The following is a 23,283-nucleotide window of genomic DNA, read 5'->3' on the forward strand; positions in this document are numbered from 1 at the left end:
ATATCATGTAAATACTGTAAGTCATAGACTGCAAATCCTGTATGATAACATTTCCACATACTTTCTTGTCCCACACCTGCCTTACGACCCACCCAACTGCCAGTTTCGGGGTAGCGTGGAGTGGAGGCTTCCTTGAATTCCTCCATCCGCTTACCTTTCAACAGCAAGTAACAAATGAAGAGAGTGGGTGGAACTGACAGACTAACTTTGCTAAATGAATTACCGTATTTGTGTGACTTCCCCGGGTTGTACCAGTAAAGCTTTTGGTAGCTACTACCGGAAAAGATACAACAGGAAAATCCCTGCTTTGTCAGGGACACTCCTTGGTGAAGGTCAAGGTTTTGGTGAAACTCATCCGCTTGAATCTCTTCACTTGCGATTGTGTCAAGGCTAGAAGAAAGATCCCAATCACACGCCCAAACACATTATGTTCAGTCATTTATCACGACAGTCAGTCAGTTTAACATGGAGAATCATGAGATTATATTTGTTTCACAGCTTCTTCTTTTTATTGCAAGCTATGTTTTATTTTAATGTGACTGTTCTTAAGTGCATAAAAAATATGTTTGAATAATATTTCATAAGTCTATCAAATTAGGGTTAGGGTTAAGATTTTGATCTAACTGTTAATAATAAACAAAAATATATGATGATTGTGTTATTTCTTCTCGCAATTTTTCGATTCTGTATAATTAAGTTCAACAAATACTTTTTACTGAAGCTTAATGTTTTTAACATTGACAAGAAGTTAATACTGCTTTTTTATAGATCTATTATAGCTAGTTATAACGTTCTCATAGATTTGTTGGTGCAGATTTTTGTATGTGCAGAACAAGAATCGACGGATTAACATTGTTAAGGTAGCCAGAGGAAATTCAGGTCAATGCACAGCAACAGTGACCACCCACCCTCATGGTCAGGCAAATTCAACCTACTATTCTAAGGTCAGAGGTGCAGGCTTCCACAGACAAAGTGCAATTGATACAAATTGTCATTTGTTCCATGTGCAATAAATATGCTAAATTTGCGCATGTCATAAATATACGTATCTTCTCTGCATTTTGCACACTCCAGTACTTTGCACTGTACTCCATCCTACCATTTAATATATATATCTGATAGGCCATCGTCTTGTATTGTATTATTTGTGTATGCATGTTGTGTACTAGCTGCTACAAGAAAAGTTTCCCCTTGTAAGACAAAAAAGTGAATGCAAGTAAACTGGAAGTGATCTTTGTTACGGTAAGTTTGTGCTATTCATAGACACCATAGACTATAAATCAGGCATCAGTCATGGTGTTGTCATGCTTTTAAAACCATCCATTTCACCATATCTTCCCCATTGACAGATCCATGCCACATCTTAACCGAGGAAGTCATGACTTACGAGAACTGAAGTAGATTCGCTCATTGCTTAAACAGCCTCGAAAGGTATCTTGCCAAATAACTATGGATCCTTGTTTACCACGAGATCATCGTATATGCAAAGAATGTTTACTCCCATTTATCTTATAACTAATTATGGTCCTTTGTAATGCAATAACATTGACAATTAGGGTTGTTCTTCATTCCTTTTTTTTTAGGTTTTACTTGTGTTAGCACAAAGACAGAGACAAAACCATCTCATTACCTAATCCCCACTCATCATTGAAGAAGCTAAACTGGAGTGGCCACTTGCCTGGTCATAATCCTGTAGAATGTCACGAAAAAACACAAGGAAAGGCAGATACAGTAACAGGCTAAAGTAGTATTAGAGGGCTATCAGACAGTGGATCTCTGAGCTCAGGAAAATACGGTGCCTTAGCTTTTCTACATGCCATGTTCCAGAAATATTTGTTGTTTTAACTGAATTTAGTAAAAGAAAAGAAAGAAAAATACTTTCGGAATATATTCAGAAATATGTGACAACAATCAGAATCTATATGTTTATGATTCATTATAGGATAATGAATTAAGTTATGTGACAATCTGTATATTTGGGTATTTTAAGACATTACCTTAAATAAAATTAACTTGAACTAACTTTAATAATATCTTATTTTTAAAATAACAGGAGAGAAAATAATAACAATAACCATGACAGTATTATTTTAAAGCAGTCCTAAAAGTGTGTTTCCAAAAGGAAATTAAAAAGAGCTTAAACAGTGAAAATGCTCAGTGATCATTTATCCATTCACTCTGAGAGTTAAATGATGGTACAGGCTCATATCCCCAGGCTGGTCATTGTAAGCTCATAGGCCCTAATGGAAATGTCAAAGCACCCCTCCGTGTAGACACATCAGACTGCTTCTGGGGATCATTATGAGATCACTGGATTATTTTGTACAAATTGTTGGTGGAATGTGACATTGTGGTTAGACAGGTTTGGAAGCCATATTCAAGATGAGTAAGATCATAGATAATACTATAGAAATGCCTTTCTCTGTGGCTCAAACAGCTCAGTCAGCACACCAGAACTCTATGGAATATAAAAGTAACATGGGAGAAAATTTGAGGTAAACATTTGTCTTAATTTTGTTAAAATTCTAGACGTTGTGCATTAGTTATAGTTTCCAATAAAAGAACAATCTTTGCGTGACAGGATGGAGAAAGGTGGAGGTGGAGGAATGAGGAAGGAGGAAATGCTTTCATTGTCTGACATGTCTGTGTAACATAAAGGTTTTCCTTCAGGCGTCACATTTGGGAGTCTCCTCCTCAGACCATGATAGTATATAAGATGAGTGCAATCGTGACATAGAGTGTGTTTCTTTTGGTCTCTCTTGAAGGAACAGCAGGCAGGACGTTGCAGGTACAGGAGACATGGGTTCAATTTGACTAACATACATTAACATTTTCTTTAACTCTTCTTTCTATCACAGGATTTGTTCTGCTGAAGAAGAGTGCTTTGTGGTTATTTTAATTAAAGTAAATGAATGAGAGATAATTTAATTTAACTGATCATTTAACATTTAACAATTTTACTGTGCTGGGTTTATTTTCATTTGAACTCATCTTGAGTTTCTTGGGCAACTACAATTGTGTAACTGTAAAATGTATCTTTTGAATGGTATCGAGCTTAAGAGAAGCAAGTTAATTTTATTTAAGTGTCCAGGCGGTCTGTATATTAATATGACAGAATGAAATCACATTTTGCAGTGATGAAAGGATTTCTGTTCCTGCTGGCTGCTGGTCTGGTGCAGAGCCTGGTGAATGCTGGTGAGTGCTATCTGTAACATTGCATATTTGAATTTCTTAGTTTTAGGAATCATAAACAAATCCTTCGTTTCATTCACATTTTACCACGTTTTTTGTGTTAAGGAAATGTGTCTTTATCTAGAGTAGTACTTTTTTACTGATGCTCTTCTCCCCTTATGGGGCATAAGACTTTGATCATGTTCCTCCACCTATGCATGAGACCCATCTCTAGCAGCTTAGTAGCAGCTCTAGTAGTAACGCATATTAGGTTTTTGTTTACTTAATAATTAACATGGTACACAAGAGATACTTAAAAGTAATAACACAAATTGCCCGTATGTATATGAACATCAATACAATAATGAACAACAATACATATGAATAAAAACTATTATAAAATATTATACTGCACAACTGACAACATAAAAATAGAGAACTGAAAAACTTTTTCTGTGCTTATAGAACCAAGCTTGAGCAGGACTTTCATCCAAAATGCTGTGAATGACGCCAAGATCAAAGTGGATAATGATTATGAATACTCCAGGACAGAGTGAGTATACCAACTTTTCAAAACTGTGAAAGAAATGCTTCAAAGTATCCCATGATGACCAAGGCCAGACGTCTGTGTACTGACGTCTCTTCTCTCATGCCATCCAATCCAACGCAGAAGTATAGCCCGCCTCAAGAGAGGAGCTAACCCCTCAGAAATTCTACGACTGCTGAAGCAGCCAGTTGGAGCTACCCGCACAGTGGTGCGTTCTGCTGACTATATGGACGCCACCATCAAACTGATCCAGAAGAGGTCTCTGACATCTCACCACATTCAAAAGCGCTCCATCAATGCCACAGGTTGGTTCTGCTGTAGTTTGTATTTCTCATTACTGGGAATTGGTTAATACTGTATGCGACGAGTTGTTGACCCTTTGCGTCTCTGCTTTAGATCTAATCTCTGAGGAGGACCTGATGTTCATTGCTGACCTAACAGGCTGCTCTGCCAGAGCGCGCCCCCCTTCTTGCAAAACCACTCCAAATCTGAACATCTTTCGACCTGCCACCAGTATCTGCAACAACAGGTGAGGCTGAGTGATAGAAGTAGCGATACAATCTGTAACACTATCTGTAACAAATTACCTTTGCTGTTATGTCAAGATTTTCAAGAATGTACACGCAGAGATGATTAATGTCTAGTTTCTTCTTGAAAGGAATAACCCTCGTCAGGGGTCTTCCAATGTACCCTTCACCCGCTGGCTACCTGCTGAGTACCAGGATGGCACCTCTCTGCCAAAAGGCTGGGACCCTGAACGAAGAATCAGAAGGCGCCTTCTCCCCTTGGTATAATACAACACTGTATTTAGTTTACTTCAGTTTAGCGTAGTTTCCTCTAGTTTAATATTAAAGGTAGGGTAATTGAGTTAAAATAAGTGTTAGATAGCTCTATATTCTGATAGTACAATTTTTTATAGAATGTTTGTTCAGTAACAGGAGTCTCCATGTCTCTCCAGCTCTTTATTAAACAGAAAATGCATTTTGAGGTCGGGATACCGATTTGATCCAATTGGGATAGAGAGCCTAGACAAGATACAAATTAAACAAGTGAAATTTGAAGACACAAAGACACAAAGAAATGAGTAGACACAATTGGAACTGGAACACTATGATTTGCAACCCACCTGAAAATGTATTTTCTCTATTAAAGAGCTGGAGAGACAGGGAGACTCTATATAGCAATGATTACTATCAGAATATAGTGCTTTAACCTTTTAACAAAAAAAACTTTTGTTTTATCCAAAACATACCTCCTTAAGAAGACAGACCCAAAAAAAAGATAATCGGATATAAACAAGACAAATACACATTTTTATTAAGGACATCCACAGCAGTAATGTATGTTTTATTATTTCTTCTCTGTGGTAAAATGGAAGGGAGCAAATCTTTTATGTCTTGTCGGTATGGCAATGGTTGTCAAACGCAGTGAAATCCTTAATGTTAATTTAACATGGAACCCAATTGTACACTCTTTGGAAGTTTGGAGTTGGGTTTTACTGTGTATTTATCACGTTCACTAACGTTCTTGCCTCTGCTCAGGTGAGGGAAGTGTCCAACCGTATACTGAGCACAGCCAATGAGGACGTGGAGAGTGACACTATCTACACCCACTTGGAGACCATCTTTGGCCAGTGGACTGACCATGACATCACCTTCACCCCTCACTCTCCTGTAATTCGTTCATTCAATGACGGCATCGACTGTGACCAGACCTGTGAACGCACAGAGCCTTGTTTCCCCATTTTGGTCGGTATCATAGCTTAGCATTGTATTTACCCAGAGTTTTAATTTCACTTTTGGGTCCATTTATACCCCTGAGTTAGACCAGTTAGGCCCAGGATTTTGCAGTGTACACACACACACACGCACGCACGCACGCACACATGCACACACACACACACACACACACACACACACACACACACACACACACACACACACACACACACACACACTTGCACTCTTTACAAATGTACATATAGTACAAGACTCTGAGTCCTACATGTTACTGTATGTGTCATCCTGCAGATCCCCAGAACAGATCCCCGCTTTGGCAATAACTCAAAGGAGTGCATCCCCTTCTTCCGCTCATCTGCGGTCTGCGGCTCTGGCAACACGGGGCACTTCTTCGGCGGAAGCACTATGCGTCAGCAGATTAACACTCTCACAGCTTTCATTGACGTGGGCCAGGTTTATGGTTCAGATGATGCCAAAGTTCTAAACCTCCGCAACCTCACAACTGACGAGGGCCTGATGAGGGTCAATACCCAGTTTGACGACAACGGCCGTGAGCTCCTGCCTTTCGCTACAATGGCTGCCAACATGTGTGCCACACGACAGAAGATCACCATGGATAGCAATGCCCAGGAGATACCCTGTTTCGTTGCTGGTGAGTGAAGACAAACTAACTATCTAGCTTTTTAAAAAAAAGAAAAGAAGAAGACAAGATAGATAATATATTAGATACTCTGTAAGTATGACATGGGGCTGATTTTATTCTCTTCTTCAACTTTCTTGTAATGTATTTGCAATATGTCACAAAAACCTCATTACAGTTTTCTGATAGAATTGTACGCTAATAAACCCAAACCTTATCTCCCCATGTCCCTACACTAAATCCTCTTTTATTGCCCACTCGACCCCACTCTTCCATCCCACCCACAAGCTCATGTTGTAGTCGCCTTGCATTAACTGAAAAAGTCTGCAATGCACACATGCACTGCATGTCTAATAACTACAAAACAAATGCTGATCAACTGCATTTAATTTGTTATTCCAGTTATCCTTTATTGTAAGTTAGGTGCCACAGCCACTTGTGTTAAGAGTACAACCTGCTCTCGCTGTCTCCTAGGTGATGAGCGTGTCAATGAAAACATCGCACTGACAACCATTCACACACTGATGTTGCGTGAACACAACCGTCTAGCACGTGCCCTGGCCATCCTCAATCCCCACTGGAATGGAGAAAGACTTTACCAGGAATCCCGTAAGATCTTGGGAGGATGCTTACAGGTAAGGAAGCAAACAATGGCACAAACATAAACAATGATCCCAATATTGATAAAGTGATAATTCAATGTGTGAAACTCTCATCAACCAGGTCATCACTTATAGGGACTACTTGTTACACATTGTTGGTCCAGACTTCGTCCGAAAGCAGCTCTCTAACTACCCTGGCTATAATGAAAGTGTGGACCCGAGCATCTCGAACGTATTTGCAACAGCTGCCTACCGATTCGCCCACTTGATGATTCAGCCCTTCGTATTCCGTCTCAATGAGACATACGAGGAGCATCCCGATTTCTCCAGCCCACTGCTTCACAGAGCATTTTTCACACCATGGAGACTTGTCTTTGAAGGTATGAATAACATAATTGTAATACCAACTTCATATAACTTTAGGTCCACTATTTTGGTGTAAATCTGATAGATCTTCAAGTTATTCAAATTGCAAAACTGTAAAACTGTTTTTGCTGCACCAAAGGTGGTTTGGATCCAGTTCTGAGGGGACTGGTGGGTCGGAAGGCCAAACTGAACACACAGGACCACATGATGATTAGTGAATTGACGGATCGACTCTTTCAATTCAACTCTCACTTGGCTCTTGACCTGGGCGCTCTCAACCTACAGAGAGGCAGAGATCATGGACTTCCGGGTATGGCCTTCTGTTTCAGTACCTTCCAAATTATGTATATTAGCTAGCCAGCATATCTGAACCAATATAAGTATAAGTATTTATGACATATAATGCCTTCAAAGTATTTTTACAAATGCAGCAATTCCCCACTGTCTGCTCTATGTAGGCTACAACAAATGGCGTAAGTTTTGTGGCCTATCAGAGCCCCGAAATAGGAATCAGCTGGCCAGAGTATTGAATAACACCAAGTTGGCCGGATACCTTCTGGATTTATATGGCACTCCCGACAACATTGACGTGTTCATGGGTGGAGTCTCTGAGCCCTTTGTCCGTGGTGGCAGAACAGGGCCCCTGTTTTCCTGCATCATCGGCACACAGTTCCAGAAGATTCGTGAGGGAGACAGGTAAGCATAAAGCCGTGGCTCCCAAACGGTATGCCGTGTGAGATATATATATATATATATATATATATATATATATATATATATATATATATATATATATATATATAATCACTTTCAATCTAGTTTCCCTGTTTTGGCCATGACATTTTAGGTGACATGGTTACATTTCAATTTCAGTTTCAATTTGAATTTTGAAAAATGTTTTCACACAAAAAAAGAGGGGAAATAGCCGATCTACAAGCTCACAACATCACAATGCGACACTGGTTGTACATCATCTATCTTTTGCTGAATACAGGTGTGAATTGGCACAAAAAGTTTAAAATCACTGGCATTGATAGAGGACTGTTTGAAATTACATTATAACGGAACATGAACATACAGGTTTACAGACATTGTCTCTGGCCACATTAATACATTCAAAGGGGTTCTAAAAAAGGTTCATGACATGTCAATTTCAGACTGTGGTGGCAGAACCCAGGAGTTTTCACTGAAAACCAGAGAAATTCCCTGCGGGGTACATCTCTCGCTCGCATCATCTGTGACAACACTGGTATCACTGACGTCCCAAACAAACCCTTCCTGTTCCGTCCCCGAGGGTCAGGTTACACACAGTGTGCGGACATCCCTGCCTTCGACCTCAGTCCATGGCAGGAAGGTAGATGAATGAGTATCTTAACCCACAAATACATTTCTGACCTATTCGACTGAAGATGAGTAGTGCACTAATTGTTTTTGCAGAGATTCTGATTTCTAACTTGTTTTCTATAAATCAAGGTCCTAATGGCTTTCCTGGGACTGCAGGACCACCTGGACCACAAGGTTAGGCTCTGATACAACTTTGCTGTAAGTGCAATATCCCAAAATGCCACAATGGTGACTTTATATTGGTGTGAATATTAATAAGTGTTCATTTTGTCCACCCAGGACCCAGAGGGCCACGTGGTGCAATGGGGACCCCTGGTCGATCCGAAGTAGTTGCTTTTTCTGTACGCCTGGCCAATAACTTCCCCAGAGCAGGCGTGCCTATCCCCTTCAAGGAAGTCATCATCAATACCCAGGACAGCTATAACACCAAGACGGGGCTGTTCACCTGTGTGATTCCAGGCGTATATGAATTTGATTTCCATTGTACTATCTCCCAGAATACTGGAAATGTGGACCTTATGCATAATGGAAATGTGGTGTTTCACTCCTTCACCACACAGCAGCAGGGCTCTGTCTCGGCCAGTGGGGGCACTCTCCTCCAGCTCAGCACAGGAGACACAGTCTGGCTGCTTGCTAACCATGGTGGCAATGGTTTGACAGCTGACAGCTACTTCTCTGGCCACTTGGTTTAGATGTATGGTCTGAATTTTAATGTTATAAACCCACCCAGATAAATTCCTCAGTGAATGTAACTTAGAAATGGATGTAGAACTGGATCCAAATTAATCTGTAAAAGTTATTTTGCTTTGTCATATCAAAGATTAAGAAAGACTAAAAGATTGTTTTTGTTATTGTTGTTTATTGTTGCACTAAATGAACTCTTACTCAGGTTATAGAAAGAAGTGAACAACGCTTGTTTTGCCTCTTTTTTTGCATTAATTGCAGAGAAATTAAATGAATCATCTCAGGTTTCAACTTATTTATCAGCTTCTGATCAGGGAAGTTTTTGGAATTCCTTTTTTCATTTCTGCATTGCTGTCCACAGTATTTATATATTCTCTAAAAAGGGTATTTCCTTTAAGACTTAGTTGGCAAATTAATGTAAAGTATTACCTCTACATCAACTAAGCTATTGAATGTTATTTTTGAAACTTTAATGAATGAGCATAATTGCATTATGATTTATCACCGCACAAATGTGAAATAAAACCATGTATGCTGCATATTCACTGTCATTGTATTTTCATTGTTTCAAAAACAATTACAAAAGTTGTGGGAGTCAGGGGTTTGACTAATCAGGGCAAAAGTAAGCAGTATAGCCCATAGGTAATAATGAAAATCTTTTTTAAGATGATCTTGTTCATTTAAACCACATGCCAGCAGAGGGCAGTGCATACATATTTTAGTAGTAGCCAGCAAGACCTGGGACTGGAGGAAGTCTTCTGCGTTTCTTTAATTTATACAGTCTATGGTTAGGATTCTGTGTTGGATTGGACATGAGCAGAGGTGGAAAAAGTAGGCCTACTCAAATTGTTTACTTAGGTGAAAGTATCAATACTGCAATTACAAATAAAAGTCAGGAATTAAAATTTAACTTGAATAAAAGTACAAAAGTATTGGTATCAAAATGTACTTAAAGTACCAAAAATAGAAAGTATATACTCATTATGCAGAATGTCCCATTTCACAAGTTTTCAAATGTGTACAAATCTTTTGGAAATAGCAGATCTACGATCTTGTAGATCGGCTATTTTCAAATGGCCGAAAGTATACAGGGCTGAAGGGGTTCATGTATGTTTTGTAATGACCAAAATCTTCAAAGTAACTAGTAACTAAAGTTTTCAAATGATTGTAGTGGAGTAAAAGTAGGCTACAATATGTCTCTGAGATGTAGTGGAGTAAAAGTAGGCTACTGAAAATTGGAAATACTCCAGTCAAGTAAAAAATACCTAAAAAAGTATAGAGTAAATGTACTTAGTGACTACACCACTGGACATGAGAATAGAAACTAAAGTAGTCAAGTCAGGCCTTGGTCATCATGTGAGTGATGTGACGACATCGCTTTTTGAACCCTATATGTTCACATACCTGCTACTTTTTATGCTATATTTATAAATGTAGATAGGCCTACCTTTTGGTAGATTAGGTTGTGTGAGTTGGGTCACATAATGGCCTCCTATGATGCAGAAGCAGACTACTGTTTAGTATAAATGTACTCTGTTTCAAGCATTAAACTGTGATGTTTCTGTGATATTCTCATCTACTTTCTTGATCAATAGTTGTGTGTTGGGGCCTCTCTCTAGCCCCCCCCCCCCCTCTCTCTCTCTCTCTCTCTCTCTCTCTCTCTCTCTCTCTCTCTCTCTCTCTCTCTATTATTAACCCTATCAAAATTCCTTTAACAACTGTCAGTCTGGCTGGCATATTTTGGGCATGTCATTGAAAGCGAACATTTCCAAAAATTAAGACACAATCATGTTCGTAAATATCAGATCTACAAGCTCACAAGACTCCTGCCTATTTTCACTATTCAATGTAGTCTTAGGCTACAACAAAATAATATAGGCCGGTTAAGGCACACAAAAAAATCCTTTAGGCCTTTCCCCTCGAAGAAGAAGAAAGTAAATGAAATATTTAATTTATTAAGACATCCGTTAGCCTACTTATTCTCCTTTTCCCCTGCAGGACTTTTCACATTGTTAGGCCAACTGAACTGGCAACCTTGCGGATCAGCATCATGTTGCCGCACTATTACAGTAAGGAAGTTCAAGCTCCGCATTGCTGTTAAAAATATACCATGCGACTGAAATAGCTTGAACCACCGATCGTGGTTTGGGAAACATCCGAACAAGCAGCTGTCATGGCTCATGCTCAGCCTCTTTGCCTTACACTGTAAAGCAAAGAGGCTGAGCATGAGCCATGACACTTACAGGTTTCAAGAGGAGGTGAGATGAGATGCGCTGACATTAAGCTCTCTACTGCTTTCTCATCATCCTCCAAATTGATGAAGAAAAGTTCAACCTAGTTAATGCAAATCTTGGACTCCCACTCCCAGCACCATCATCATCATCATCATCATCATCCTCATTATCATCAACCTCAACATCATCATCGTCAATTCGTCATCATATTGTCCCTAATTTTCATTTTTAATGTGAAAATGTAGTATTCCGATGCATGCTTTCATAGGCCTATATTAATTAATATGCTATCTGAATTAATTGTTTCAAACAGAGTCACATTTCTGTGCCTTTCTGAAGTTTTGATTTTAATTGCCGAGGCTTGTCACACTATTTTTCAACTAGGTGTTCGAGGTTACAGATCTTAAAATAAAATAAAATAAAAATATTAACATCAGCAGCCCTTCACCACTCAAATTTAATTTTAATTATTTATTTGTTTTTACGGTGGCCTATAATGATAGAAACTAAACTATAGGGCATGCCAGTCCACTTTAATTGAGGGTGCCGGTATTCCCCAGGGTCTCAGCAGCCCTGCTTAAATAAAGTAAACAAATAAATGAGCGCAATATATGGTGATCGATATACGGACGTGGTGGGTCGCATTAGTTCTGTTGTTCTCCAGAGTGGAAAGAAGGGACGGGAACCAGCTGCTGCGTCTACAGGCAGTGTTGCCAGATTGTGTGAGAGAAATAAGCAACCAGGTGTCCAGGTCTATGAAAACAAGCCCAAAAAGCGTTGTGAGCTTGTAGATTGGCTATTTTAATAAAGACATTTTGGAGAGAAAAAAAGTTTAAAAAATATATATTTTAAAAATATTTTAACAACACAAATCTTGTATGGGGGTTCAGATGAGGGTCCTTGGATAATTACATCTTAAAATATATATAATATGTAAATACAATATTTTAGAACCAGTGGTTTAAAGAACATTAGGAAGCAAGCCCCAAAATAATCAACTACCCTTTAAAACAAGCCCAAAAAGAAGCCCAAAGTCGCTTATAATAAGCGGACATGGCAACACTGTCTACAGGCCGCCCCCCACACGCCCCCCGTGACCTCCGTGGACCGACTGCCATCCACAGAGAGTGGGCTGGTACTCCCAGGGGAGCAGGGGGATTGTGAGGAGGCAGAGTGGCACACGATACCCTATTGTTCTGTTTAGCAGTCACTGATTCCTGGCCCCGCCCCCCAAACACGCGCTGACCGTCTCAGTGGGATAAATTGATTAGAAAGACGTTTGTGGTTCGGTTAATCCTCCTTCTCGCCTGGGTATCCGCTTCACAAAATCACAAAAGCAAAACAGAGATACAGCCGTTGCACAGAGTTGAAGAAATCTTCAAAAAACTATACTAACTTTCCAGGCTAAATTCTGTCATTTTGACTCTTAGATAGTAATCTCTTAAAGGTCATGAATGGATTAGTCAGCATTTTATAGCCCATGAGTAGACCAGATCACCAAACCCTTGCACAAACACTCACAGGCATTTAAGGAGCTAAAGGATAAGGTGGAATATAATACATTTGGTCCCCAAAAGAGCATGAAGCAATTTCTTGACACAAATAATTTCCAAATAGTTCCCCAATTTGTAAGGCTAGATTAAGAAGAGGTTAATAAATGAGGCCTGTGTTATAGGCTACTTGTTTTAGCATAGCATAGTATTTTATTTATTTTATTTATTTTATTTATTTTATTTATTTTATTTATTTTATTTATTTTATTTATTTTATTTATTTTATTTATTTTATTTATTTTATTTTATTTTATTTTATTTTATTTTATTTTATTTTATTTTATTTTATTTTATTTTATTTTATTTTATTTATTTATTTATTTTATTTATTTTATTTATTTATTTATTTATTTTATTTATTTTATTTATTTTATTTATTTTATTTATTTTATTTATTTTATTTATTTTATTTATTTTATTTATTTTATTTATTTTATTTATTTTATTTATTTTATTTATTTTATTTATTTTATTTATTTTATTTATTTTATTTATTTTATTTATTTTATTTATTTTATTTATTTTATTTATTTTATTTATTTTATTTATTTTATTTATTTTATTTATTTTATTGTGGGCTTGGGCTACTAAAAAAGTTAATGGTTTGCATGTGTATAATATTGCAGGGATCCACTCAAGAGCTATAAAGCTTGAAAGTTGCTTGAAAGTTGCTTGAAAATTGCTTGAAAATTGCTTGAAAATTGCTTGAAACATTTCAATTATTTTGAAAACGAAGTATAATAGTTTACAAGCTGGTCTCAAGTTAAATCTTGAAATAAAAGTTTAAATGATCAGTGCAAATTGACTTGCTAAGTTAAATGTAGGCCTAGCTTTTGATAAATTGATTCAGATTCAAATTTACATGTTGGGTATAAAGTGAGATGTTTATTTTCTGCTATTAGGAGCCAATGTCAGAAGAGAGAACTCCCAGTCCGCAACACAAGGATGCATGGCATGGCCCGGGTTAACTTTTGCGTCCACAACACATTCCCTATATTCGCAAAGTCTTTCTTGACAACTCTCATCAAATTCACTTTTTATAAGAACGCATCTTCCTTGAATAACTAACATCCGTACTTGTTTGAGGGGAGTAGAGGAATTTTACCCTGCAGATTTGTGTCAACATGCTGCCTTCAGCATTTATAGATTTTTCATGGTTTCGGGTTAAGTAGAGCTGTCAATCAAAACGACTCAACGTACACCAGGGAAAGAGGAGAAGGAACACGGCGACAGGGCGGAGATTCAGTGACAGGATTCCGCAAGACTGTTCTCATAATTGGGGAAACATCTGACTGTGTCCCGCGCTGTGGCAGATGGTCGGTTGAGGCGGGATCGAAGGGGGGAGATTTACATTCATTGTTCAGTCTAAACAGAGACAATGGCCTCTAAGGGGGCCGCAGGAGCCAGCATGAAAAAGAAAAAAAAACTTTCCTTTTCAACGCCAGTGGAACAGGAACGGAAAATATTTTCTAAAGGTTACAAGAGATGCATCAAACGTGCTATAGTAGGCCTATAGCCTACATAGGCATACAGGCCTATTTTCGTTTTGTAGCCCACATTAAAATAACCCAAAAATGAAGAACAATACAAAACCTGTGTTTGAAAAGAGATTATAGGCACGAAATATCTCAGAGCTATATTATCTCAGAGCAATAGCCTATATGAGATATATTGCTCAACTCACAATTCATATTAGAATAAAACATATCAGGCCCTTAATAAATATATAGCCGCCAGGGTTATTATTGGGACGAGATAATGTCATCATTGGCAAGTTTGAATTTGCACATAATAACGACAGTCTGGTTTGTTGATATAATTTTTGACCCTGTCAGGCTGAGGCATGAGAGCCAATCAGATCTTGGTACTGCGTGGTGCCGCTGGAGATTGATGGATGCAGCAGACGTCCATTGTAGCAGCATGACACTGATTGGATGCCTCCTCAGTGGAAGCACTGCGTTCAATCACTGCACGTGCATTGTTCATGTAGAGAGCAGACGGCCAAGCTGCCGCGAGCGCACTTCATGAAAGAAGAGTATAGGATAAACCACCAAACTAGGTTTTCCCAAAACTTAAACGTCTCGGTGCAACTAAAAGTTGTCCTGCTGAGACTTTTCCCTGCAAAAAGTTGGCATTTAGTCAGCCTTGACAATGACATAATAGTAGCCTATATAGGCTATACTTTAATTCCATTTAGGCTAATTGTTGCATGCTCGTGCGGGTGTAATAAACGCAGCTTACGCAGGCAATGGTATATCCTTGGTGTCAGCATTGACTTAAACAGTCAAATATGGAGGGTATTAAAGTGTATATATGCAACTCCCCCCCTTACACTCACACGCACGAGCATTACGCACGGTGATTGCGAAGCACACCATCATTATGCTGCTAAAAATGTTGCTTTTATACAGATTAATAGGTAACCAGAAGACTCGCGGCTCGCCCCAAAAACACGCTCACCCCCATTTCTTTCGCGGACCGCTCGCCCCCATGCAGCGGTTCTTGTATTTGTGTATTTGTTTTACTGAGGAATGAGGATGAGGTTAGAAATAAGTTTGGGGTTACGCATAATTTTACTGAGGTTAAGTTTAGGAATAAGGTTAGGTTTTGGCACCGTTTTACTGAGGTTATACGTTTGTGAATAAGGTTAGGTTTTCAGGCATAGTTTACCGAAGGATAGACTTAGGCATAGTAGCCTATACTGAGGTTACTTTTAGGAATACCAGGTGGCGACCGACGTTCCGAGGTCGTCGGATTTGACCCGGGGCGACTGTGTTTTGGGGCGAGCGTTTTGGTATTCGATTAACGTATTACCCACATTACGAAATATTTTAACATTTAACCAATTGTTGACCTAATTTTTGTTAAGTTTCCCTTAACTATATATATCTGCCCATAACAGACTTGATGTGATGTGAGAAAAGTTTGAGGAGCTATACGAAAGTTATTGGCTGGTTGGACGCTAAATCTGGCAATAGTCCAAACAACGGATGCACTTTACACCAATGAGAGCATCCATTCCAACAAGCGGTCCCTCATCTGGCATCGTGGCCCCTCCTCCATACACTATCCCGGCAGAGAGTCTCATTCATGCTTCAAGACAGTGTAGTGGTTCATTACAAGCTCACTGGCCCTTAGATTCAACTCGCGTGTTTGGTTCGGTTTACTCATGATCTTGGGCTGCATATTATATGATTAACAGTTTTAGGATATTTTGGTGATAGACTCGCTGAAACGTGTCGAAGAAGAGTTGTGTCCGCCGAACAGGTGATCCATCTGGGCTCGAACTGAGCTGGATATTGCGTTTGGACAATGATTTCAGTCAGTGGAGGAATATACCTATCACCCACCATTCCAGCATTGAAAAGGCTTGAATAAGAGTCAAAGGATACCAGAGATAAACGATCTAAAAGGCTGGTTATTTGGTATTTTTTATAGGTCACCTCTGAAATCATCTTTCTTGCATCACGCGCTCTTGCAGCGCATCGCACTGAAGGGACTCTGCTTTAGCTCTCCAACTTGTGAAGATTAACAAAGTGCGTCCATTGGTTTAACCTATAGGGCTTAAATGTTCGGGATCCAGGAGCATCTGATACGAGAAGTTGGTGGATTAAAAGAGAGAACACTCGAGGAGATGGATCCGATTCGGTCGTGGGTGCGTAACGTTGGAGTTGTGGATGCCAATGTAGCGGCACAAAGGTAAAGTATAGAGGAAAACACCTCTGCTAATTGGCATTCTTTCGGATATTGGTCAATTTTCCATTAGGCCTTAGTAGTCAAGCAGGTTTTAACATTTTGTGTCCATTATATAGGCTAGGAAGTGTTTGTCTCAAATGAATAAGTAACAACAAAATGTAGGTCTATGTCTTTGGATCATACAAATGCACCGACAAGTGCTGCGATGGCTACTTGTTGCAAAATGTGACCCTATAGTCTTCTTTAAAACCTTTCATCCTAAACTTTTGTAACTTCTTCAAATGTGGTAGGCTACAAGAATGACAGGAAAGGGTAGCCTTAAACACATATGCATATCATTTGTTCACATAATCGCGACAGTGAAAGTCTGGCGTTAGTAAAAGGTCGTGTGTGGCTGTCATAATGTAAAGAAAAACTAAAAACAAAATATAACCGACCTATCTATACCTCCTGACAAGAGTGCATGCATACAATAATAGCTGTTTTGCCAGGATTGAATTAGACGACATGACATTTGACATGAGACATAACAAAACAATTCAAATGAGATAATTAGCCTATATATCGTAGCCTAATTAAATTACATTTTGAACGAGAGTAACCTACATTAAAATCGTTGACACTTTCAGCGGCTATAATTACTCTTTGTAGCGGAAAAATATATAATTATTTAGAAGATAAAAATGTATTTCCCCTGTTTGTTTTAACTTATTTCGCTGCATTAAAAACTCAGCCCCAAGTTGCCTCTTGACATAATTATTATGCCTGGCATTTAGAGAGATTTGATTAGTTGTATATACATTATTATAATTATATATATAGAGATATTTGACTTCTACAAGGATTTGAGCATTGTTCGTTAATGGAGTTAATACAGCCTTATAGACTAACTCAAAAACAGTTATATTTGTCTTTCGTTTAATGGACATTTTAAATGGGATTCAAAACTATTTTGATTTCATTTTGTAGGGGAAAAGGGTTAAATTAATAGTTTCTGGGCTCAGTTTATTGTTGACTTATCATCCAATAGATGTCAGACAAAATCTGAACCGGTTTAATTTCCTTGAAAAAAAATCCAGACCTGATTAGACAAGATAGAAGTAAATAAAATAAGCTTTAGGTTTCCCTATACAGATATTTATTTGTGTACTTGAGAGCTAAACATCCGGGATTCATGTCTCCAGGATCTGAAGGTCTTTTATAGCATTTTGAAGCCTGCGTTTTTTAATTAACCTAATTTGTTGTAGATTACTTATTTTACTTGTTTAAATTTCTGTATGCCTTTGACTGCTATGCAATTTAGGGGGAAAAAATTGCTTTTCTGTTGCTCAATGACTATTCTATGGTCTAAATCATGTAATTTTAAATTAGAGTAAATATTTATTAGGTTTTGTTTTTAAATCGTTTGATATTTTATGAATTATTACGATTATTCATAACTATCATGATTTACCCATTGTGGTAAATGTGACATTACATGAGGCAACCTTTATTAACAGTCACATGTTGGAGGCCCATTCTATACTATAGTCAATCAAACTTTGAAATGCCCGTTCATTAGTTCTGCTATACATCATATAATTTGTATGATGTCTGTACTGTCTATAGACCTAGGATATTAACAACAGGCTGTTTCCAGTTAACATTAATTTTGTGAAGAGAATTTCATAGCCGATAGGCTGTAGGCCTACTACTGTAAAGAGACAAATCCCCACCAGGCTATACAATTATTTTTCATCAAAGGGTCAGGAAAGCAAACATACATTGTGTGTGTGTAATGAATTAACTTAACAGTATTTATTTATTATTTAGTGATTTTTCATTTATCTAAAAGCCTATTGGGGCTACATCTTTATTTTGAGATCTTTTGGAAAACATTCAGTTAATTAGTTCACCAATTGAACATATAGGAAAATTATGTCAGAAAGTGTTCTTTTTCATGCTGAGAAACAAGTGCATAAAAGATAATTATCACAAGGCCTTCCTGTCTCTGTTTGTATTTATAGGATTGCATTTAAATGTAATCACAGAAAAAAAATCCTCAGTGTTGATTTATCCGTTTGTACACTCTCAGAATTAAATGAACACTACTGTGAACCACAACGTTCAAATGCTTGATTGTTGATCATCTGTTCCTCTTGTGTGTCTTCAGTGGAGTAGCCCTGTCCAGAGCTCACTTTGAGAAGCAGCCACCCTCCAACCTGCGGAAGTCCAACTTCTTCCACTTCGTTCTGGCTCTCTATGACAGACATGGCCAGCCTGTAGAAGTGGAGAGGACCTCCTTTGTGGACTTTGTTGAACATGACAAGGTGTGGTGTGTGTGTTTGTGTGTGTGTGTGTGTGTGTGGGGGGGGGGGGGAGAAATCATCAATACTAGGAGCAGTAAAAGCATATTTACAGAAAAACTGTGGGGGGTCATTTCTTTTGGCAAGCTAGAAGACTTAGGTCCAGTTGCAAATTGCAGACAGGTGCTCTTTTATGGCGGTTTTGAAGGAGGGTAGGGACTGGGAGTCGCACTTTTTGATGACATGTGCACATTTCTACAAACACATATGTACACACATTCTGTAAGTGCGTACAGTACGTGTCCTACTGTTCTTCTCACATCCGGAGTGTTCATTTAACGCTGAAAGTGTAAAAATGACCCAGGTTTAGAGTTGAGGATATACTTTTAAGTTGACACCATGTAGATGCTACAAGTGAAAATTCTAAAGGCTTTGATTATGACAATGTAAGAGAGTCACCTTTTTCTGGAATTCTGTGATTAGACAGCCGTAAACTTAAATCCTGAGTGTTAATTTAACTCTGCAAGTGTAGAAATGGACCTGCAAGGGCCCATTTTTACAAGTTTGACTGTGCAGAACAGCATCCTACAACCAGGTGCAGAACTTGAACTCCCACATCCTAATAAAACCAAGCATATTGAACAGCTGACGGCTACATGTTTACACAAGCTGCACCCTCAATAAGCTGATCATGTGGGATTGAAAAAGAATATTTAATGACTAATTAGCAGCTTGCCTCATTAGGAGGACATCACTACATCACTACTTTTTTTCTTTCTATTTTTTAATGCAAATTATGCTTGCTCTTTTTAAGTTATACAGTGAACTAATCATCAAAGTCGCTTCCTTTCATGCCCTCCCACCCCACCGCCCAACCCCCACTGCTGCAAATATTGCTAAGAGGGGGAGCCAGCTGAATTCCTCCAGTCGGACAGCAGGCCAAAATAAGGAAAGGTGTACGTTGGAATCCTGAGAATCAGAGAGAGAGAGAGAGAGAGAGAGAGAGAGAGAGAGAGAGAGAGAGAGAGAGAGAGAGAGAGAGAGAGAGAGAGAGAGAGAGAGAGAGAGAGAGACAGGGCTGCTCAGGGTGGGAGCCTTGTGTCGAGTGTTGATGGATATTTTTGCCTTGTGGTCAGAATGTGCTGGTGGGTGGGGGGGGCGTGAAAATCCTAAACTGGCAACAGCTCTTCCCTCAGAGAGAAACAAGAGGGCAGAGCCCCTCAACTGAAGTCCAAACTGTGTTTTGTTTTACTGTGATTGTCAGAAGAGGAGAGGGGATGGATGGAGGCGGGGGAAAGAGGGTGGGCGACAGCGTTAATACCAAGGCTAAAAGCTAGAGTGCCCCCCCCCCCGTCTCACCCCCAACCGCTTGTGCCACAGGCCAGTGTAGAGTATATGACGGATGTAGCAGAGTTCATTTTCTGCATGGTTACCCTGGCATCTGTTTTTGTTTTGTTGTTATTCTGAGGTAGAGCAGGAGTGAGGAGAAAGTAAGTGTCCTCTGTCTATGCATCAATTTTTACACTTTCGGAGTTAAATAATATACACTCTTTGTTTCTAATACAAAACACACTTTCAGTCTCTTCGCTGCCTTTCCGTCTCTTGACATTAAACTCTTGATAGCATCTCTCTTGATTTTAAGTTTTGATATCTCCGCTACTTTCTTGCTTATGCTCGTCTTTCTTACTGTGCTCACTTACTTTGGTCTCGCAACTGTCTGCTTAGCTCTTAGTTTCTTTACACCCCCCACCGTCCCTCATCCTTACGCTTTCTTTTCTCCCTCTTTCTCTTTCTCTTCTCTATGATGCTGGCCTCCTGGGTTATTGGACCAGAGAGCATTCCTCTGAGACCACTTAGAGAAAGACCAGTAGAGGTAGAGAAGGAGAAAGAAAGGGGGGATATATGAGAGAGAGAGAGAGAGAGAGAGAGAGAGAGAGAGAGAGAGAGAGAGAGAGAGAGAGATGGTAGTGGAGAGCCTGGGGGAAGGTGGGATGGAGGAAAGGAAGTTTCTCCGTCAAGGTCGACTGCTGCTCACTCTCACAGTACAGTACTTTCCACTTGCGAAAAAACATTTGACATACACAGTCACACACACACACACACACACACACACATTGGTGCGGGTGAGCACGTGCACGCAAACATTCACACATGCATAGGTTTAAAACTTCTTGCCTGCAGAGAAGACTACCGTATTTGATCATGGAGCTTTAGGATTTCATAATACACACGATAGTTCAACCTCTAAAAAGAGCAACCGATTCCAGGTTAAGCACGCGGCTCATGAACACAATGTTAGTTCCCATATGGGCTTTGAGCCTCGCCTACGGCCCTCTGTTCTCGACGCTGCTCCAAGGGAAGGGAAAGGCGAAGGATTATGGGACTTTGACCATGCTTAACTGTGCTTGGGAGACCCAGCGGTGCCTGTGACTGTGCCCCCAAAAGTGCTTACCCGCAATGTTCTTCATCTCTCTGTCTCTGTTCTTCACGTCCAAGGAGCAGACGGGAGAAAAGACCAACAACGGCACGCACTACAAGTTACAGCTCCTCTACAGCAATGGTAAGAAACTGCACACGACCAAACCATCAAATGCCTTTGAGGAGACTGTACTTGTTGATTGTGGATCTTATCGTGTGGTCGGGGGACCAACAAGGGTCCTTGGACTCCTCTGGTGGTCCCCAAGGGGACCCCAGCTAAATGATTGACAGTTAGAAACAAAATGGGCCATTACGGGTCTCTATCAGAGAGTCTACAAATGGAACCAAATGGACCCGAGGGTCCATTTGGTTCCATTTGAAATTAAATTAATACTGAGGATTTTACAGTGTAGATTGGGGTCCCAGAAAAAAAAATCTTAGTTGTTGATGGGGCCTGTGGCTTAATGCATATCAAACTGGGGGTCCTTGAAATAAAAATCTTTTGAGAATCACTGGTACTACAGTGTATCTGTGCCCTTTCAGATGATGTTCAATTTGATTATACAGTATCTAGAGTCTAACGTTTGTGTCATTGGCAATAGGAAAACATTCTTACTTATGTTATGTGCATGCACCCCTGTCTCCTTTTACCTCTCAGGGACAGGTGCCCTCTTTTCACTTCTCTAGGATGCTTGTAAATTATAGTGTATCATTCACTCATCATTTGATCATTGAATATGCACTACAGTATGAAAGAAGCTACTTCCGGGCACATATTATGTAGGGAAATTAGGTACATTTTGTGCCCCCCCGTGGTGTTTCAACATCACATAGGAGATACAGAGAGAGGTTTGGTTCCCATGAGCCACTGCTGCCCCTACTCTGCCATCGCTGTGGCACCCATGGGAGAGAAGATAAAAGACGTGTTCCACAGCAACCCCCTCAAACCCCCTCAACATGCATCCAGGCACTCACACATGCACGAAAGAATGAACGCGCGCACACACACACACACACACACACACACACACACACACACACACACACACACACACACACACACACACACACACACACACACACACACACACACACACACACACACACACGCACACTCACACAAACACACAAATGTAGGTGTGAAGTGTGAACAGCACAGCATTTCTTCTGTACCCCCTCATCTCACCCCCTTTCCCTCAAGCCATATCAAAGGCATCTTGATCGAGACTTTGATGAGAGGAACACATTTATAAAAGCACTGCTTTCTACACCATAAAAAAGTACTAATAAAGCATCTTGCACTTTAGGAAGCAATTCATTATGCCTCTCTGCATGTGTGAATTTCAGCCCAGGATGAGGAAATTGTTAAACACAGCAGAAATAAAGCCTCTGAGTTTGACTCATCTCAAAGTACAGGTGTCACTACCGAGAATGTCCCTTCAGATTATGTGATAAGCTAGTGATATTGCCGGGGTGTAACTGTTGTCTCCTGGCAGTCAGGGTCTGTGGAGTTAAGCACAGGAAGACAGCCACAGTGAAAGGACAGTTTGACAGTTTTATGAGAATTACTGTAGATTCTACATTTTGGCTTTGTGCCAGAGCATGACTAATAATAATCATTCAGACATCAAATGACTTTAAATTCCCCCAGAAACCCTCAAAGACAAAATTTGAACTGCATACCAGTTTTATCCCCCAGTGTTTGGGTGGACAGGGTCCAGTGCTTTTGTGAGAAATCATCTTGCTTCCTTTCCCATCTGAGTTATACTTTTTTTGGACTTTGCTGTGATGTTATTATTATTATTTTATATATTTTATGTATATTCTTTTTAACTTGTTTCAGTTTAGAGTTTATTTTATATGTAGCCTATATGAAATAAACTAAAAATAAATAGATATATGCATATATATATATATTCTTTTTAACTTGTTTCAGTTTAGAGTTTATTTTATATGTAGCCTATATGAAAGAAACAAATGATAAATAGATAGATGCACAAGAAT

The 23,283-nt window shown here is 39.3% G+C and overlaps 2 protein-coding genes across 6 annotated transcripts in view; both read left to right on the forward strand.

Moving 5' to 3' along the window:
* The first annotated feature begins 2,695 nt into the window (after nucleotides 1-2,695).
* Nucleotides 2,696-9,634, forward strand: LOC308089453 (eosinophil peroxidase-like). 2 transcript variants are annotated; one of them, XM_080434176.1, is made up of 15 exons: nucleotides 2,696-2,788; nucleotides 3,136-3,195; nucleotides 3,637-3,724; nucleotides 3,842-4,023; nucleotides 4,115-4,247; nucleotides 4,377-4,506; nucleotides 5,260-5,466; nucleotides 5,749-6,109; nucleotides 6,572-6,732; nucleotides 6,821-7,079; nucleotides 7,205-7,375; nucleotides 7,524-7,761; nucleotides 8,223-8,419; nucleotides 8,539-8,583; nucleotides 8,689-9,634. In XM_080434176.1, exons 2-15 carry the CDS (start codon nucleotides 3,138-3,140, stop codon nucleotides 9,099-9,101), a joined length of 2,643 nt encoding a protein of 880 aa, XP_080290302.1. In that variant the 5' UTR covers nucleotides 2,696-2,788; nucleotides 3,136-3,137; the 3' UTR covers nucleotides 9,102-9,634. The 2 variants fall into 2 exon arrangements, with proteins under 2 accessions (XP_080290302.1, XP_080290303.1); XM_080434177.1 differs by having other exon boundaries at nucleotides 8,539-8,607; nucleotides 8,689-8,829.
* Nucleotides 9,635-16,002: 6,368 nt separating this feature from the next.
* ebf2 (EBF transcription factor 2) overlaps nucleotides 16,003-23,283 on the forward strand; it is a 32,589-nt gene continuing 25,308 nt past the window's right edge. For 2 of the 4 annotated variants that reach the window (XM_080434125.1, XM_080434127.1), the window contains exons 1-3: nucleotides 16,003-16,579; nucleotides 18,729-18,885; nucleotides 21,358-21,421. In XM_080434125.1, coding sequence (XP_080290251.1) covers nucleotides 16,449-16,579; nucleotides 18,729-18,885; nucleotides 21,358-21,421 — 352 coding nt within the window. In that variant the 5' untranslated portion in view covers nucleotides 16,003-16,448. The remainder of the gene's footprint in view (nucleotides 16,580-18,728; nucleotides 18,886-21,357; nucleotides 21,422-23,283) is intronic. The other 2 variants (XM_080434126.1, XM_080434128.1) reach the window with 1 other exon arrangement.

Source organism: Gymnoscopelus braueri, assembly GCF_963280865.1.
Source record: "Gymnoscopelus braueri genome assembly, chromosome: 7".
NCBI classification, from domain to species: domain Eukaryota; kingdom Metazoa; phylum Chordata; class Actinopteri; order Myctophiformes; family Myctophidae; genus Gymnoscopelus; species Gymnoscopelus braueri.